This window comes from Neolamprologus multifasciatus, chromosome 17, assembly GCF_963576455.1.
Source record: "Neolamprologus multifasciatus chromosome 17, fNeoMul1.2, whole genome shotgun sequence".
Taxonomy (NCBI): Eukaryota; Metazoa; Chordata; class Actinopteri; order Cichliformes; family Cichlidae; genus Neolamprologus; species Neolamprologus multifasciatus.
This window is the reverse complement of record NC_140455.1, coordinates 36849191-36869156: the sequence shown is the minus strand read 5'-3', so window position 1 is coordinate 36869156 and position 19966 is coordinate 36849191. Positions and strand designations below refer to the sequence as shown.

The window sequence follows — 19966 nt, the reverse complement described above, 5'->3', positions numbered from 1 at the left end:
GCTCTTTAGTGGGAAGATGCTTCTCTATGCAATGCACAGGCTTTACACTGAGTCAAAGAGGGGCTGCTGGGCTGGACCCAAGATCGCGTAAACAAGAATCAGGGAAAAAGAGCAGCTTTATCTCTACTGCAGTCAGATATTTGGAAATGGGAAAAAAAGCACTGTGATTGACCACGTGTTAGCCACGCCCCCAGAAAGTGAGAAGTGAGTAAATCTGTTGGTGTCAAATCAGTCTGGAGGTGTTTTAGAGAGCAGGACCACCAACAGCTCTATACCCAACACTTCTCATAATCCCTGAATTCAGATGCACCACTTACACCTTTTAAGTCTGGAAGCTTCTCTGGAACTTAAAAAGGAGAATAAAGCAGCAGCAGCATCGACACTGACAGAAGTCTGGCTGAGCGGGGTCCCACGGCTCCTCTGATCCATGCAAATCAACCTGAGGGCCAAAGGCCAGTCGGCATGACAATGAGGCTCATTCAGTCTAGTCAGTGCTGTTGCTTTCAATGCAGGAGTTCACCCCAGGTAACACAGACAAAGCCCGGTCTGTGTGCATTTTTTTGGTGGGCATACCCAAGTTTTGGATATATAGAAATGTTGTGAGATGAAGCGAGTGCGTGAGCGTGCAGCTCAAGGACGAGGCGCTTTACGCTCACAGGTCCTCAGAGCCGAGCTGGCAATAAGGCCAAACACACTGACGTCTCTCTTTTTATCAGCGGGAGAGATACAAATTCAAAACTGTGAAGGTTTTTACATCAGAAAGTGACGAGCGGGCAGATAAGAGTGATACTGTTTGTACGACTCAAGACAAGGCGCCTCAGGTCTCAGCGAAGCTTCAGACCGTGCCGTGTCAGACTGTCCCTGAGCTCGTTTCGCTCCTCGCCGTGTACTCCTCACATTCATCTCCTACGTGCGTAAATCACTCCGTGTCTCTGCGAACAATGTGCACGCGACGGAGGCGGAGAAACCTCAGACTTGTGCGCGATTCAGTTTGGAGCAAAGGCCCGTTTGGACTGGTTGGTTTGGTTTCTGGGTTAATGTTGCTGTAACTGAAGTTTTAGCCACATACAATCTTAACACTTGCATGCAAAGATAAAACAAAGTTACTGTCTGGGTTAGACTTGGCTTAATGGAAGAATGAATTCACTGCAACAGAACTTCTGAAAGAGGCCCCGCCCTCTTCAAAACAATCTTTGAAATTAGGTCACGTACCAGTAATACAGATAAATACATGAATGAATCTTCCAGTCACACACTTCTCATTCCAGTCTTTGTTTTTAGGCAGTAACAGCAGCGTAGACACAGAATTTGATTAGATTTCTGCTGTAACCGTCCAGCCTTTATGGGGCAGAGTCATCGTTCTGTGCGTTGCTTTTCTTTTCTATAGTAAATCTCACAGAAATGTGTATAATGTGGGGAGGAATGTATAAGCAGGGGGGGGATTAGAGCCAGCAAGCTACATAAGGGGGTCTAGCACTCAAACACGTACACTGCGTAGCCCAGTCAAAGCGCCTTTCTTATGTTTTGTGGTTGTAAATGACTTTCAGTGTAAATGCAGGTAGAAGAGCCACGAGTCACACTGTTGCACTGAACTGTGCTCACATGCTGTGAAACAATAGGACCCCCGAACCTGCAAAAAATGCAAATCTAATGTTTTACAAGTGTGTTGTTGCTTCCAAGAATCTCATTTCATAGATTATTCCAGACTGGATTTGAACCTTCGCCACACAAATTCTATTTACTAAAGTGAGAAACATTAAACACAGATAAAGAGACACACTTGCTAGTTTGTTAGCAAGTGTAACAGCTGCATTCTTCTTTCCGCCGACAGTCTGTTTCGCCATCTCCGCCGCTGCGTTAGGTGAAGGCAGCAAATATAAAAGCTGGTAGCTTTGGCACGAGAGACATGGACGATTACAACACATCAGAATATTTAATCTGTGAATCAACATCCTAAATATGTCACAGTGCTGCTTCTGGAGGGTCACAACCACATAAAAAAGGAAGCAGCACGTTTTACCAGCACTGCGTCCCTGAGCAGTGAATTTACCAGCTTTGTCTCCAGTATAACAGGATGGCTAGAGGGTTAATTTCACCCTCCCATCCTTAATATCAAACAGCCGCAGGGTAATGAAATGTCATCTACTGAAATATTACTCACATTCTGAGTCCCAGTAAATCAGATAAATGTTTGCTAATGAAATACGTAGCCATGATGTCATTTTGTCACTTCTCAGAACCCAGCTTAGAGAAATGTTTTGATCAAGAAATGTATCGAGGTTATGCAAGAAGGCCCCGAAACCACCAACTCCACCACCGCTCTTCGTCCTCAACTTGACTTTTCAGATTTCTTGTCAATGACATTTCTGTGAATGTCAAGCCAAACTTGAGTTTGTAAGACCTGCAAATGCAGCGCTACCCTCCCCTACCTCAATGTAGCATCTCTGGTCTTTGTTAGGAAGTGTTGTGTAACCGCACGGAGGGTTTCAGATCAACTCACTTTCTGGTAAAGCAGGAGATGAAGAAAGAGAGCGCCTCAGTCTCTCTCTTGCTTTTTTTTCTGCCATTTACAAATCGGGCGCTGCTGCCAGTTGACCAGCGTCAAAGTTTGGCTTCTCTTTAAGTGCGTGTGTGGTCTGTTTACGCTGGTTCACTAGAAATGTGGGACGTCACCCTTCGAAACCTGAATGTTTACACGGTGAATTCTTGGTCAACGAAAAGCAGAAATTAGGACTGAGCAGGTGTGGGGAGGGCTGGTCCTCAACTGACCCCTTTAGTCAGAGTGGGTTTTGTGTCCCAGCGTGTGTCGGTGCTTACTCACAATTAAGCTAGCAGTCTTCCACATAGATGCTGGCTGCTGATAATGCGCTGCAGCTGACATGCCCTGCTGCATCTACCTTTGCATCACGGGCAAACTGTCTCTATGCTCATGGGAGGATGACAGATGCAGCTGTCGCTCACACACAGGCACAAACAGCTTTAACAGTCCTGTCTGATGTCCTGTGGGCACAATGGTCCTTAAATAACCTCATTTGAGTGTGTGTGTGTGTGTTTGTGAAGAAATCTCCCATAAAATGTGGAGTAAATAAACCAACAAAATGTTATTCTTGTGGAGGAGCTGAGTGAATTTAAATTTTATGGGGAAATCTGAAAAATTCTGCTAATAATCAAATTAAAGACAGATCTAAGAATTATAAAACATTTTGGAACCGGCGCTAAAATGCATGTGAAACAGGGACAATCAGTGACTTATGGATTGACACAGTAAGAGGAATGCTGGTAACATTAAAAAACAGGCCATGTGTTCTTTATCTGGATTTTATTTTCTGTTCCTTTTATTTCTCTTTATTTCGTTCACTCTTGCCCTTTTCCTGCATTTTCTCAATTTTAATGTTACCTCGGGCTCCTGATTTCGCTGGATTTAGTGAAAAACAACTAAAAACTTTTCAATATTAAATTGAAACCGAGACTGAGAGTGCTGACCTCAAATCCCCACCCCCCCACCCCCCAAGCGTTCCTGCCGGCTCCGCCTCTCTCAGCTGGAAAGTACTTGTTTGTATGGCAGTGTGTGCGGTAACAAGACATCTTAGCCATCAAGTGTGCGTGTGTCACTGTGTTTGTGTGGCTGGACTGTACATATGTATTTTCCTGCCTGCCCCTGTGGGACAAACTGTAGGTCTGAGCACTGATCAGAAAGGTCCTTGTGTCGGGTGGAGGCGGTGGAAATCCCCTCTTGTATCGTTGTGTGTGTGTGTGTGTGTGTGTGTGTGTGTGTGTGTGTGTGTGTGTGTGTTTGGAGTGCTGTTCCCCTCAGTCCAGCCAAGGCCATAACTGGAGTACTTACTAATATATAGTGAGTGCCCATGCCTCTACTCTTGATGTGTTTTCATTATCACCAGTTTTTCTCACCAATACTTTTTACCCATTATGACAAATCATATTTTAACCTTATACCAACACATTTGTGATTTACTGCTTGTGTCTCTTCCATCTAATCAGACCTGACTATAAGTGTAGACCTAAGATCCAGGTTCGAACTGACCTTTTTTTTTTCTTTCTCACTATATCCTATATACTTATATTTACAGTGTTTAATACATCTATTAGACCACCAAAATTAAAAGCATTGGTAATTAACCAAATTATATTTAATGTTTGTCTAATGGTTAGTCCACCAATGTGTACAGGCTGTTTAATTGAAATGATATTTGAAATGTCAAAAAAGTTGAAGTTTACAAAAAACAACAAACAAACCCTGAAAAACATAATAAGACTTATTATTATTTTTATGTTGCACTTAATTACTTCTTGATTAATTTCTGACTTTCCAGAGAGGGAAGGCTCACTGTATTTTCTTCCATTTGCTCAGGAGAGAGAAATAAGGAGATGGATGGATGGATGGATGGATGGATGGGTAGATGGATGGATGATGATGGATGGTAGATGGATGAATGGATGGATGATGGATGGATGGTAGATGGATGATGGATGGGTAGATGGATGGGTAGATGGATGGATGGTGATGGATGGTAGATGGATGAATGGATGGATGATGGATGGATGGATAAATGGATGGATGGTAGATGGATGATGGATGGGTAGATGGATGGATGGATGGATAAATGGATGGATGGGTAGATGGATGGATGGGTAGATGGATGGATGATGATGGCTGGGTAGATGGATGGATGGATGGATGGATAAATGGATGGATGATGATGGATGGTAGATGGATGGATGGATGGATGGATAGATGGTAGATGGATGGATAAACGGATGGATGGATGATGGATAAATGGATGGATGGGTGAATGGGTGGATGGATGGGTAGATGGATGGATGATGATAGATGGTAGATGGATGAATGGATGATGGATGGATGGATAGATGGTAGATGGATGGATAAACGGATGGATGGATGATGGATGGATGGATAAATGGATGGATGGGTAGATGGATGGACGATGATGGATGGTAGATGGATGATAAATGGATGGATGGATGACGGATGGATGGATAAATGGATGGATGGATGGGTAGATGGATGGATGGATAGATGATGGATGGATGGATAAATGGATGGATGGGTAGATGGATGGATGATGATAGATGGTAGATGGATGATAAATGGATGGATGGATGATGGATGGATGGATAAATGGATGGATGGGTAGATGGATGGATGATGATGGATGGTAGATGGATGGATGGATGATGGATGGATGGATGGATAAATGGATGGATGGGTGAATGGGTGGATGGATGGGTAGATGGATGGATGATGATAGATGGTAGATGGATGGATGGATGGATGGATAGATGGTAGATGGATGGATAAACGGATGGATGGATGATGGATGGATGGATAAATGGATGGATGGGTAGATGGATGGACGATGATGGATGGTAGATGGATGGATGGATGATGGATGGATGGATAGATGGTAGATGGATGAATGGATGATGGATGGATGGATAGATGATGGATGGATGGATAAATGGATGGATGGGTAGATGGATGGATGATGATAGATGGTAGATGGATGATAAATGGATGGATGGATGGATGGATAAATGGATGGATGGGTAGATGGATAGATGATGATGGATGGTAGATGGATGGATGGATGATGGATGGATGGATGGATAAATGGATGGATGGGTGAATGGGTGGATGGATGGATAAATGGATGGATGGATGATGATAGAACTTTCCATATGAATTTAAAATAGGCAAAGCCAAATAGGAACTGAAGTCATATTGCGGAAGCTGTGAACTTGTCTTGTTTTATGGTCGACTAGTCTTTTTTATTAGCTCAATTTCTATGTGAAGTAAAGTATTCTAAGCATCAGTGCTTGTTTTTGATAGCTGTTGGAGCAATTTAAATATTTTTGACATAAAACTTAGAACCCGAGCCAAATATTTTAGTTCTTAGCAAATAAATCTTTAACAGGTGGTTAACTGGGTCCTTTGCTGGAGGAAAGACTGGTGATTTTGGCCTTGTTTTCCAGCAGGCCAGGGATCAAAGTAAAACCATTATACAAGTGTTACAGTTCTGTGGCTCTGGCACCTGCCTCGAAACTTGGATTTAATACACGGAGGCCTGCAAGTATTTGGCCTTGTGGCTGGCTTTAGGGCCTGACTTAATGAACTAGATCTTGAGACCCAGTTTTGTGTGTTTTGAAATCAAGTCCCGAAAGTGATTTTTAGATCAATCCAGCCATGGCTGTTTCTCTCTGACGAAGCTTCATTTTCACTCATCATTACTGCTACGACTTTGGATAAATGTTGAAATAGCAGTCGAAAAACTTCTACTGTGGTTCTTGCTTTCTGAGCAGAGTTTAAAAGGTCAAAAGAAAAGACCGTTCCAGGGAAAGGGACCTTTCTACGCTCTTCAAAAACACAAACCACCTCAAAGATGTTGGAAATACTGGAGAGCAACATCTCAAATAAGTGTAAACCGTTTCAAGATCAGGCAGTTGTGGCATTAAACTAAACACACACAAACACACACACACTCCCTCTTTTTCTTTCGCTGCCCTCATCAGAGTGAGGGAAGGCTGTGGGCAAAGTGCCAGGTGCCTCTCATGTTTGGGAGAGCAAACAGGCTCGTGTCTTTGATGGCGAGGAGATCAGAGCGGGCGACGCATTCTACGTGGCCGCGCTAAGGTCGCCGCAGTGCACACCCTGCTGCCATGTTGTGCTCCGCAGCTAGGCGACCCGGAGTATACACAGTGCGGGAGTGGGAGAAGAGTGTGTTTGTGTGTGTGTGTTGGTTCAACTCCACCAACCAACTCATCGCACACTCGCCTTTGCTTTCCAAGACACACTCACTCCAACTCTGACGTACAGTTTGCAGTTGTCTGAAAAATGGTTAAACCACAGGAACAGGGTCGGAGCAGCGACTCCCAGTCCGAGCAGGAGTCTCTCGGCACTGGTGACAGCACAAACCTTGCCTTGACTTTCTCCGTCTGTCATCATAATCCCTCTTTGGACCAACTTCATGTGTGCTTTGTAGATGTTTTTGTTCTTTACTCAAGATTTCTTTTATTATAATATTTAATCCTTCTGCTTTATTTGACCAACATATTTAAAAAAGAAAAGAAAGAAAAACAACCTAAGTGGTAACAGCACAACAACATTAGAAATGTCATTTCATTTCTGGTAAACGTAACGCCAGCGCCAGTTCCTGTCATTTTATATCTAGGGCGCGTTTTCTGACTGCTGTGGTTGGACCTTCAGCCTTCTTCTTACGTCCTAGAAAGCAACAGTGACACATGTTTTGCAGCAGCTGTTATCATTTTTTTTTGATGACTAAATGAGTGATTAAAAACATCCTGAATCAGAAATGATGGGCTCATCACTAAGACGTGTCCGATGCCACTGTCTGTTGTCGATAATCAAAAATAAAATAATTAGTGTCATTAAATATTAATCAGTGGCAACTTGTGCAAGCGTGCGTGTTCGAAGTCAATGCATGTTTTTAATGTTGCAACATGTGCGCTTCTGCTTGTGTGTTTAGGTTTGGAGGTGTCTGTTTCCTGTGAGATGGGGTAAAGTTTGTTTGTGAGGTGGGGGGATCTAGTTTCCTGTAATAGGGCGGTTGACTTTATGTAAATAAGCTGAGGGCCTCAGATTGGGAGATGACGTTCGGGGGGGTTGGGGACTCACACAGACAAGTTGAGTGTGTGACAGAACGAGGTCAGGAACTGGCTTTCTCTCGATTCCACTGACAGCTGCGAGTCCCAGCAGCTAAAAAACCTCCATGTCCCACCTCTAGCAGTCCCCCTCCTCAGCAGCAGGAACCCTGAGCGAGACCCGTGGGTGGAGCGGCTGGGCAGCGTTCGGGCTCCATGTGCTCTGTCTGTTCTGACTGCGTGTCTCTGTGTGCCGGCTGTTTGTTGACAGATGACGCGTACCAGAAACTGGCCATGGAGACAATGGAGGAGTTGGAGTGGTGTTTGGACCAGCTGGAGACCATCCAGACCTACCGCTCTGTCAGCGACATGGCCTCCACCAAGGTATGAGAGGCTGCACCTTTCACTGTTTGCTGTTATTGTGTTTCATCATAATGGGGGGAGTTTTGTGCCATCCCACTTAGATAAATCCAAATCCATGTGTTGCAAGTGTTTATACAAAAAAGGGCTCCGCTTTTTGGGGAGCTCTCAAATCTGACTAGCAAGAGAATCTGCAGGAAGCATTAATCCTTCAGCATAATAAACACATGAAGGACGGTATACAAAATCCAAAGATACTACTGCTGAACTTAGCATGACCCATGAAAGTAAACAGCGTTAAAAGTTTGAACATAAACAGAACAGTAATGAGGAGGAGATTGGTTTGGCAGAGGGGGCTGAGATGAGTGCTGATTGGATTAAAAGGCCACCAGCTCACTTGTATGTCCTATTTATCATCAGACTTTTTTTCCTGAGCAAACATAAAACTCTCCTTGTTGAAAAGATGGGCTAACAAGTAGGTGTGTGTTTTTTCTGTGGCTCTCTTTCCATCTTAGCTGACTAACTTTTCCACTGTCCGCCGATTATTCTGTTTCTTCTGTGTCACCGATTGCGTGTCATATGCAGTGAAGTTCAATGCCTGGTTCTTATGTGAAGAGACAGGAAGTTGACACAATGGTACTGAACCACATTCAGCTTAATGATCGCTTGTTGTATTGCGCTTCCTCTGCTCGTGTTACTGGATTCTGGACGTGATATGTAAGAATTATTAGGTTGCATCCATGACTGTGAGTCATGGTAAGTTTGCTCACTTACAAAGAAATGAACATATGTTTTATGGTTGTATCATTTTCATGGAAAGAGACAGACATACAAGCAAAACATGACTTACTATTTGGTGGTGGACGAACCCTTGTTGGGGTAAGACGTTTCTTTTTGTTGGTCACCAAGTTTGCAAAGATTTCACGAGGAGTTTTGGCCCTCGCTTCTTTACAGAAACTCTCTGAATCCTTTAGGTTTTGTGGCTGCCGTTTAGCAACTCGAAGCTTCAGCTTCCTCCACAGATTTTCTATAAGACTGAGGTCTGAGGCTCCATGACCTTAACGTGCTTCTTCCTTACCCACTCAGAGGGCAGTTTGGTCATTTTATATTTCTTCCATTTCTGAATAATGAAAGCTCCTCAAACGTTTTGTACCTCAGTTCCAGTCTTGAGCATATCTAAGGCTCTGACCATGTCCATGGTGGTGGCGAGGTTCGAATGGAAGAAACTGGTTCTGTGGACAGGTGTGCTTTATAAACACGAGTTGAGATGAATGATTGATCCTAATCTGTACACATGGGCACGCAGCCAATCTGTGGGAGTCCGAATCCTAGCTGGGTGGTAGGGGATAAAATCTTTATTTCACTCACTAACATGCAAATCAATTTAAAACTTTTATGTATTTTCTCTGTATTTTCGGTTGATATTTTTTGCTTCTCTCCATTAAAACGATACTACCATAAAAATTAGAGACTGTTCGTTTCTTTGGAAACGTACAAATTCAGCAGGGGATCAAAAAATTATTACTCGGTCTATAATTTATTTCTCTGTCATTAGAATCTCTGCTGCTATTACCTTAAGGGCTGTAATACAAAACACATGGTCTCATAATTGCCTCCTTTTGGCCTTTGCATTCAGATGATGTCATGGATATCAAAGCACAGTTTCCCAGTTACGACGGTTTTACACATATTCAGTTTTGTACTTTAAGAATTCATAATCCAGAGAAAATGATCAGACCTTGCCTGCGGCTTGAGGCGTCCTGTCAGTCCACAGGTGTCTGATTTTAAAATGCTTGTCGATAGAGATAATGTGGTTGGCCGCCAGCCACCAAAGTAAATACGTCTGTGGGATTTAAGGGTAGGATGAGTTCATGAGTCACTGGATATATGGCCATCACTGTTAGAGATCTAACCTGGGCAGCTTTATACCGTAAACTGCCACAGAGATCGGCCACTTGGAGGAAGCTAGATGTTTACATTTTTTGGTCTTTTGTTTAAGTCCAAACCACAGAAAGCTGCTGTATAGGCTGTGTGTGCGATAGGGATGGGTATCGTTTAGGTTTTATCCGATACCGGTGCCAAACCGGTACTTTTGAAACGGTGCCGGTGCTTAAAGAATGGAGAACACAAAGTTGGTCCAAAAACCTCTCATGTTCAGCTGTTTTTTTGTAAAAAGATAACAATGTTAGCCTTTTCTGCAGCTATGGGGCATATAAGGTATCACTCTTGGCTGGAAGCAGCTTAAACAATGGAAAAAACACAAACTTTGTCCAAAAACCTCTCATGTTTAACTGTTTTCCACTTTTTCTTTGGTCATTTTAGCCTTTTTGGCCAGGGTGAAGGGAGTATCTGCCATCAAACAAGAAGACAGCCGCATGTAGCTATGATGGTGTTTGCTAGTTCACCTTACATGCATTAATGTAATAACGTGGTTAGCCTACTCAACATAAATTACACACGAACAACATTAAGCTACTCACGCAGAGAAGAACGGCTGCTGCTGCATCATCATCCTCATCATTTCTGCTACACTGGCAGGGCTAGGGGCCAGGACTCTCCTCTTCGGGTTTTTGGGGGATGTTGCTAACTCCGGGTCGATAACAGGCACCACACCCGCAGTAGATGTGCTCGGTGTGAGGTCTCGCAGCAAGCTATCAAATACGGCACATTTCTCGCCTTTAAAAAAAAAAACCGCTATGCGTCGCCAGGTGTTTCATCAGATTCGAGGTGTTACCTCCTTTGACAGTATCACAGTATCAGCTTAAAGCACTTGTTGCAGCTGCTGAGTTTGCATCTTTTGCTGTGAAGTACAGCCAGACTTTGACCGCTTCGCCTTGGGCGTTTTTAATCTGTAGCTCTGCTCTAAAAGAACGTACGTACCTGGGCCCGCCTACTATCCTCGGAAACGTAAAATGATTGGCTAGAATCTAAAGTGTATCACAGCTCAGGAAAAAAAAAGCACCGAAATGTGCGCTGCTTTTCAGTCTGGTTACTACCGTTTATGTCAGAACCGGTGCCATCATGGCACCGGATACCGGTACCCATCCCTAGTGTGCGATGAGTGTAACTTAGCCTGAAAAACCCTGTCATGTAAACATGTGAATCAAGAGGAAAGCTTATTATTTCTCATGAAAACTGGACAACAGGATGCGAGTGATCCAGCAGTGGGTCAAACACAATGAACTAGAGAGGAAGACAAAGAACATTTATGTGTGTTTAAGGGATCCTCGCAGACCCCTGGGCAGAGTTACTCTCTCTTCCTGTCTCCTTCCTGATCTCCTGCTGCTCCCTCTATACGACAACAGCCATCCCAACATACCCATTCAGACGGTTAATGGCCGTGTTTATTTATCCTATTGCTGTCGTCACACATCCAGCACTGACAGTAAGCAGGAGCGGTTTCACTTAGGTTGACAGAATCACTGCAGAACTACTGGAACAACTATTCAAACAGTCATTTAGACATGAAAGCATTGGTGACAGACAAAACACAGAAGACAAGCAGAGTGCAGAGGAAGTCGGAGCATCCATGCTTGTATAAACATTTTTCAAAGAAGCTGTTGGTTTGCATCACTCCTCAGCTGCGTTTCAGTTTAGCCTGAAATCAAGACTGTAATTGTTGGACTTTTGCAATCGTAGAAAACTCTTTTTGGATCGAGACGAACGTTATCTGTAGGTGATGATTTAATACAGGAACTTCACCAACTTGAAAAATTCCCAAATATCCCAATAAGGGAAAAACGAAGGAATGGTTTTGTGCTGCTTTTTCCAGAAAACATTACACCTACCCCTCGGTCTGCCAAGACCATCAGACTGTAACACAATGGAAAGCTGACAGCACTTCCACTTGAGCAGATGGATGTAAACTGACAGGTGTGGCCATTTTGACATTATTGTTGGTCAAACGAAAGAAAAGTAGCTCTCTAAATTGTACTTTCTCTTTTTTAATCAGTTCATACTGAACTGTATTTTTTCTTTAAATGTGGAGTCTCCACAGCGCTGCGTATCAAGTGGCACAATGTGCTTAATGTGCATCATGATCCTCTCTCACAGATGTGACTTTGGCAAGTGGGTGAACGCGCCCCGACACGTAACCGTATGTGCACAAGATGCTGATAAGGAGTCGCCCATCGAACATGTGCCGCATGTATACATGCCTGTGTCTACGTGAGCGTGCGTGCAGCTGGGTGTCCGTACCGACAGTAGGCTAATCCCTAATATCTCGGCAGTCTTGTTTTTACAGTAAACTAAAACATTGCACAACTGCAGACCCTTTGTCAACTTGGCCGTTACACCCAACGCGGCTTTGTTAGCAAGAACATACTGATCGGCTCATATGACCCCCGCAACTTCCTATTGTGTTTAGGATGGTGGAAAAACTGTTATCCAAGCTGTGGCAGAGTATGAAACATGAGCACAGGGGAGGTGAAACGCAAGAAGATGCGGTCGTACCTCCAAGGTGAAGTGCAGGCAGGGGCTGCTGCTGAGCGCTTACAGTACATGACTGTCCCCTCTGTTATGTATGGTTGACATAGACGGGTCAAAGTCTGTTGTGAGTTGGAATATGCTCCTTCCAGCACTGCAGACTCTCTGTTGTGTGAAAATACAGCTTAAGCATCTAATGTCTGCTTGATTATAATCGGTTCTTTTTGCCAATATGGGGCTCAAGATCATTTAACAGAGTTACTCACAGATTTAAAAGAAAACTTAAAAAGAAAATCAGATTTAGTAAACTTGAAAAAATATAAAACAATTGTTTTTTATCATGTGGATTTCATTGATCTTTGGGACGTGAACAGAAGATAAAGATTTTATCCCAATTCTGTATGAGCCAAAATTATAATTGAAATTAAAGTTTATATTTGACTGCACTCATTTGCGAAACGTAATGAATTTGCTACCAAAAAAGAAACATCTGGTTCCTGCTTTGAAAAAGTGAAAAGCTGCTGCTTTTGTCTAGTTCATGTACCGTATTTTCCGCACTATAAGGCGCACTTAAAATCCTTTAATTTTCACAAAAATCAACAGTGCACCTTATGTATGAATTCTGGTTGTGCTTACTGACCTCGAACTGATTTTATGTACTACACGGTGCACAGAAATCTGTCAAAACATGTTTTATTACGACTTTGGTAGCTACCAAGCCGCACCAGATTGTTGGAGCATTACGGCTACCGTAGTCAGGAGCCTCGTGGAGGAATCTGGGTCCTAAACTCCGTCTACTTCAGGTCCCAAAAACAAACGAACACTGCAGCATCACTGAGAGTTAAAACTGTCTAAAGTCTTTCATCTTTAATAAAATGATCAGCGTTGCTGCTTTACCAGGTGTAACAATAAAGTTTAACATCCAGGCATCCATGAAAACAGAATTTATTAAATTTAATGGAGTTAGAAGTTAGCAGGAAGTTAGCTCGCTAGCTTCCACCTAAACATGATATAGCGTGTTCTGACTGAGAGAAAATTAAAACGTACAGCTCTGCTGTCACTTCCAACATAAATAAAGACAGAAAACTAAACAGCTGTGACGTTTGTAGGGTTACTGAAGTTGGGCTAGCTGGTATATAATGATGTGCTACGTGATCGCTAGCGACACAGCTATGTTAGCATAGCATAAACAGTGAAGCTGGAGGACGAACGCTAACTTTTTTCTACTCGATAAAAGTTAACGTGAGGGTTCCCAATGGTTAGGGACAAATGCAATCACATGGCAGGATGTTGTAAACGGACCGAGCTTCAGTCAGGAGAACAACTGAGATAATCCATCCACAATATGAGGTTAGTCATTAATATACTGCAACAACATGGGAATCGAGCAGCTGCAGAGAATTCAGCATTAATGAATCAATGTTACGGAAGTGGAGGAAGCAAGAAGAATGAGCTGAGTAAAGTTTGACTGTTTTGTTTCACTTAATGCGCCTTATGGTCTGAAAAATACGGTATGTGCATTAATTCATTAAGTGTTTTCTTGGTTATCAAAGAAAGCTCAAGGAAAAATGAATCCCTATCCCTGAGCCTGAGATGATGACATCATCACCCCCCCTCTCCCCAATACAAAATCCACAAACACCAAGCAGCAAATTACTGCATCTTAGAATGAATAATGAAGCCATGAAGAAATCTGATGGAGACGAGCATGTGTAAAGGGCTTTTTAAAGAGCCGGTCACCCGAGTAGATTTAACAGTGACAGCAAAGCTTCGGAGATGTGACTGCCAGCTGCAAGAGCGCTGAGCAGCAAGCGAGAGGGGGGGGGGGGGAAAGCTAGAGGCGGGACTACCCCAAGAGGGAGTGTGTATGTAGCTGAGGTCTAACACACAGTCATTGCTCCACAGACACAGGGTGTGAGGTAGAGCCTAATCAGACCTCGCAGTCCCGAGTGAGTCACTAGAGCTGTGGCGTTTCCCAGCGTCAGAGAGCAGAGGCTCGGTCCTTTTACTCACGCTGTAGTCAGACTGAGACTGAGACACTTTAACGGACGGCAGCCCCACTCTACCCTGCACTTTACACACAGCAACATGGGCGCCTGTTGCTTTGACAAGAAAGAGAGGAAATTAGGGAAGCTGAATGGTTGGAGGAAGGTGAGTTTTGTTGTTTTTATCATTTTATGCTGGTAGACACAGTTTGTAATCATTCGGTGAGATTTCCTGCCTTGCTTGGACTTAAAAGAACAGATGTTTTGTGGCTTGCTCAAGCTTTTTCTTGAGTTTCACTGAATGCTATTGGATATATCTATATATCAATATATTACATACACATTGTGTACTTACATGTCCTGGTGGAGTTTGGAGCAAATTTTAGCGGCATTTTATTTCATGTCTGCACATGATTTCACTTTGGAAGCATGTTGGGAGTATTTATTGCTGCTTCAATTTACTGAAACGTTTGTCCTTTGAATATTAATTTTCAACTTCTGGTGGTCAAACCTGCATTCTGCCTTTGCCTCGGGGGTCTTTTACGCTTCCTTTGCTGCATTTTCCCAAATAGTTTCTGTCTGTGGAACTAGATAACCTTTACTCTCAGAGAATCAAACTCATGAGAGATTTATGGTGCTTCCAGATAATTAAGCGCAGATGTCGTTTTCTTCTTCCTGGCCAAATGCCAAAGCCATTTCTTTAGTTTGTAAGTGACCTATAAGTGACAATAACCGGTATTCACTGTAACTGCTTATAAAAAGTTCAGCTTTGTCTGCTTTTAATGTCTCCAACTGCCTAAAATGAGGGAAGGAGCCGCAGATTTAAATCACAGGAGGTCCAGCAGATGGAAAAGAGTGTATCTTCGCTGGGTACCAAAGACTTTTTTTTGACATAGGCCAAAACACTCAGGTTGTCTGACGAGAGAAGAGAGAAGTAGCGGTGAAGTGCTCGTAGCTTGGATTGCATTTCTGCAATTCTTTATTTTGCCAGAAGTTAAGAGGAGAGTTTAGAACAGACGATTTGAGCATTTCCTGTTTGTTTTTTTTGCAGCGTGGTCTTTAACAGAGGGTTGCTTTCTGCTTTCGAAGCAGCCCCGACTCGGCTGAGCATCGCAGCCTGTTAACTGTTTGCCTCGAGCCTAAAAATAGTGGCTGTGATCACCAGGAGCGATTAGAATCAATCAGTCGGCTTAAAAACGATTCTCCTTCCCATCCTTTTTTGCTCTCGAAACCTTCATTTTTCTCCCCCCCCCCCTCTATATTTTACTGTACGGGACCACAGATGCATGAATACACTCCATCTCTCACACACACACAAGCACAAGCGAGTGAGTCAGAGGAAGTGAGAGGTAGTCAGGCCGTCTCTCAGAATTGTCTGTATTTCTAACCAACATACGCACAGTTCATACGTAGGTAAGTTTCCTGATCTTCTCCGAGTTATGTCATCACCCTCCGTGCCGCCGTGCCGCTTTTACAATGTGGCGTCACACGTTTGCTAAACTGAGGAGGTGATTAACCACAAACGCTGCACGTTTGCTGGTTGCACGAGTTATAATCAGCAACGCTGCACACGTGCTGTGAATATGAGGCTGTAAAAATCACGATAATCAATAAAACTTGCAGCTCTTTGCAAATCCTGAGTGACTTAAATCAAGAAATCGATCACTTTGAAAGTGTGAGCGTTTACATAGATATTTGTAAGATATTTACAGATTTAGCCATAAGTTGTAAATACCAGTACAGACTGGGAGGCCAGTAGTAAGTCAAGACTGACCAGAATGGGTGTAGTGCACCCACTAGTGGCTCAGAGACACAACTTCAGTCTGAACCACTTCAGGCGTGAATGGGTAACGAGACAAACTAGAAAATTTCAGCTGATTTCAGCAACACCAGAGTTCCAGTTCAGTCGTCCTCTAAGCTGTGGTGCAAAAAGATTCCAGTTCAGAACGATGAGGAGAAGCATCAGAGTAACAGACTGAGGCTGTGCAGCACGCTGATGTTGCGTAACATCAGTCTCGTGTCAGAGGGAGACTCCGTGTCGGCCTCGCCGCCCCGCACGGCGAGCTGTCCGATGGGATCGCGTCTAAACGGAGGGGGCTCTGCACGAACGCCCCTCCCTCCACCTCTCATTGATGCACCACGGGCTCCATTCACCTTCCTCCCCTCTGTCAGAGCGCCTCTCTGCTGATCAACCCACCCACCGAAAGCAGGGAGAGAAGGGGAGGGAGGAGTAAGAGGTTAGACGACAGAGATATGGAGCTTAAAGAGGGAGGAAGACGAGATAAAAGCAAAAATAAAGGAAAATTTGTAGAAAAAACTGATTTAGATTGTAATAAATGAAAGAAGCGAACTGGTGAAACGATATAATAAAGATCCCGGTGACGAGAGATGCATCCACACATCTTTGCAGAGGTTCATCTCCCTCCAGTGTCATGATGTCAGGGGGAGATTAGGAGGCTTCCCTCGTGAAAGAGCAAACTCCAAACACACACACTTATAAACATGTCAGCACCGACTGGGTTTGAATGCAGGTGACGGCGCTCGCAGGCTGCTGCGGAGCGTGTGCGCACTTTTGTTGTAGCTTCTGGGGGAAGCACGGCACTTCGACACTGCATCCTGTTATTTCTGGTTTCTTTATATATTATGCAGTGAGCTATTATATAAGGAGCGCCCTCCTCCTTTTCTGTGTTTTTCTTCTTCTTGCATCCCACCTCCTCGCTTCTGGTTCTTTCCCTCATTGGCAGGATAATCCGGAAGGAATTCTCTCGGGAAAGCTTTCATCTCCCCCTCATCTTCCCAAACGCACACATTAGGGCCGAGAGATTCTCTGGGAACCTCTGTTTACAGTTTCCTGTGCATTTGTTCTGAAGCGTGATTGAGGCGCAGCTGTCCAGTCGTGATTGACACGTCTGGTGCTGCTGTGACGCTCCGGTCAGGTGGGCCTGGCCTTGTGCGCCACAGCCAGCATCAACACCTGCTCTGAGGACGGCCCATCGATTCTGCCAGCGCAGCAGACAGACAGATTGATGACTGTGTTGGCTAGCGGAAGCTGAGACAGAAATTGACATGTTAGCGGTGGAGAGTGAGGGATAGATGAAGCAGAGCGAGGGGAGGAGGAGGAGGCGATTTTCAGCCCGTGCATCAGTGGATGCGAGCAGGGGCGATGTGTGTGGCGAGTCCTCGTGACAGCTCAGCAGCTACAGCACATGTCTGCCTGGGAAGCAATAGGGGAAGCCTCTCTCCTTCGCCTCCCACTCCTCATTTAGAAAAAAAACCCCAACCTTACACTGGCTACCTAGTGCTGTTGCCATGGCGTTGGGGTGTTCTGGTAATTGGCGCACACGCAGTTACAGCGAGAGAAACCGTGGGCTTCATGTCACCTAAATTGGGGAAGGAAGGACACAATTATCTCCTTCTCTAACCGTCTCGCCTCCTGTGTCTTTGCTGTTAAAAATAACGTCCACAAACAGCCTGTCTATCTAATATTATTATGGGATGCGGATAATGAACAGGCTTATGAGTTCTCCACAATGGCTGCCGTGGCTGCACGTCAGGAGACAAAAGACACAAAAGAGGGGGCGGGAGGGGATAATAGAGATAATGGCGATTAGAAATACCATCGCTGTGCGTTCATATTCTTCAAAACGTGCTGCAGCAACCCTCTCGCTCTTCCCATTGTTTCACGTAGATGGGAGGCGTAGTTTTCCAGCTTTGTGACATTCCAGCCTGGGAATTAAGGAGGACGGACATGACTTGCAGTGGTTTTGTAGTTGAGAGAGAAAGAGTTCATATTAAATGGATATTAAGTATCAACCCCTTTATAACTTTATAACCCCCCCCCCCCCCCCCCCCCGTCAAATCATGTGTTCTGACTGGAGTGTGTTGCTGGGGCTGGCAGACTCCAGCGAAGGCGAGAGAAGGGAGGGAGGGCGTGCTACAGCAGCGAGAGCAGCAAAGCGAGACAAGGAACCCCCCCTCTAGTCAGATGAACATCACTGCCTCACTCCCGCCTCCTCCTCCTCCCCTCTCCATCGCCGTTTTTCCCCTCCTCCCTTCCTCGCTTCTTCTCCATTATTCATCAGTGCGCAGACAGTCCCCAGCTCCAGCTCCAGCCCGCTGGATCTCCTCGCTCACAGCTCCTTCTTCCTCCCAGATTTCCATTCCCAAGCATGGAAACTCAGAGCTGGCCCTTTTCTGCTGCCGAGCGAGAGCGAGCCACCATCGAGCTGCTCTCTTAGCTGCTGAGAAGAAGACAAACCCAAGAGGAGAGAAGAGAGGATTTTTTCCCCCCTTTTTTTGGGTGCTGGAGGAATCCTGATCATCTGCCTCTGATTTGCCCCCATCCTCCCTTTTTGGATTACAGTTCTGGCTTTGTGTAGGGACGAGAAAACGGGGTCCAAAATGCCTGAAGCCAATTACCTGCTGTCGGTGTCTTGGGGTTACATTAAGGTGTGTGGCGCTTATCTACGTAGCTTGTGGGGATGCCGCGCTGGCCTCATCGTAGCTCTCTGCTGTTATTAGAAGCTAAAGATCGGTTTGGAACCGATCGGCTGCTTTCGTGGGCGCGACGTGATATTTCCATCTTTATTAGAGGGTTGTTGTCGATGGTGGCGGGGGATCCGACGGCTCGGGCTCCATCTTGAGCCCTCTGCAGAGCTGTGTGTGTGTGTGTGCACGCGCACGCATCAGCCCGTCATAAACAGCTGCTGCTGCAGTGTCTGGGTCTCTGTGTGCTCTGTGTTTTTAAATGTTTGCACCACCGTCGAACTGCTCGCAATGTGCAAATTACATGAAATTACGTGAAATGTTGGCAACAAGGGGAACGTCTCGGGCTGCGTGCAGATTTTCCTCTCGCATCATTAACATTTTTGCACACTGATGCAGGGAAAATATGCGACCCGGCGTGATAAAACGAAAGTGTTTGCTGCGGGTAATTTGAGGCTTATTAAAAGGTGGCAGCCGACTCACTGTTAGCGCTAATAATTATCTGCATCTTAATTAATTTCTGGGAAAAGCACAAATATCAAGTGACATTCTTGAGCTGGCAGAATAAAACTGGGCACTAGTGATTTTTCCATGTAACCGTATACATCCTAATGTTTCCCAGATTTCCTCTCCAGTGGAAACTGACGACATCTCTCTCTCTCTCTCTTCCCCCTCCTCCTCTTTCTCTCTTGCAGTTCAAGAGAATGTTGAATCGGGAGTTGACGCACCTATCCGAGATGAGTCGGTCTGGGAACCAGGTTTCCGAATTCATCTCCAACACCTTCCTAGGTAAACGGAAGTCTTGTGCACACAAACTCAAAATCACGACCGTCTTCATAAGTTAAACACAAACAGCTACTGGATGTTTATGATCCATCTGAAGCCTCCACGAATCACGTTTATGACTGTGTTTGGTCAGATATGCAACGTTACAGCTCACAGAGCTCGATTTCTTTTCTTTTTTGTGGACGTTCGGTCTTTTGCGTGATGTCGAGCTGTGCAAGTTGCTCTGGCTGGTTTCCTGCGGGGGCGTACCATAAAAAAACTGCGCCATTAAGCTTTGTGTCGACGTT

General features: G+C 44.6%; 1 protein-coding gene and 1 long non-coding RNA gene across 7 annotated transcripts in view; one reads left to right on the top strand and one right to left on the bottom strand.

Annotated features, from left to right (window-relative positions):
- LOC146499816 (uncharacterized) overlaps positions 1 to 19966 on the bottom strand; it is a 146736-nt gene that overhangs the window by 13314 nt on the left and 113456 nt on the right. The window lies entirely within an intron of this gene.
- The window catches only part of pde4ba (phosphodiesterase 4B, cAMP-specific a), a 243702-nt gene that overhangs the window by 215015 nt on the left and 8721 nt on the right, over positions 1 to 19966 (top strand). For all 6 annotated transcript variants that reach the window (XM_085138557.1, XM_085138555.1, XM_085138556.1 and 3 more), the window contains 2 exons: positions 7910 to 8022; positions 19589 to 19682. In XM_085138557.1, coding sequence (XP_084994683.1) covers positions 7910 to 8022; positions 19589 to 19682 — 207 coding nt within the window. The remainder of the gene's footprint in view (positions 1 to 7909; positions 8023 to 19588; positions 19683 to 19966) is intronic.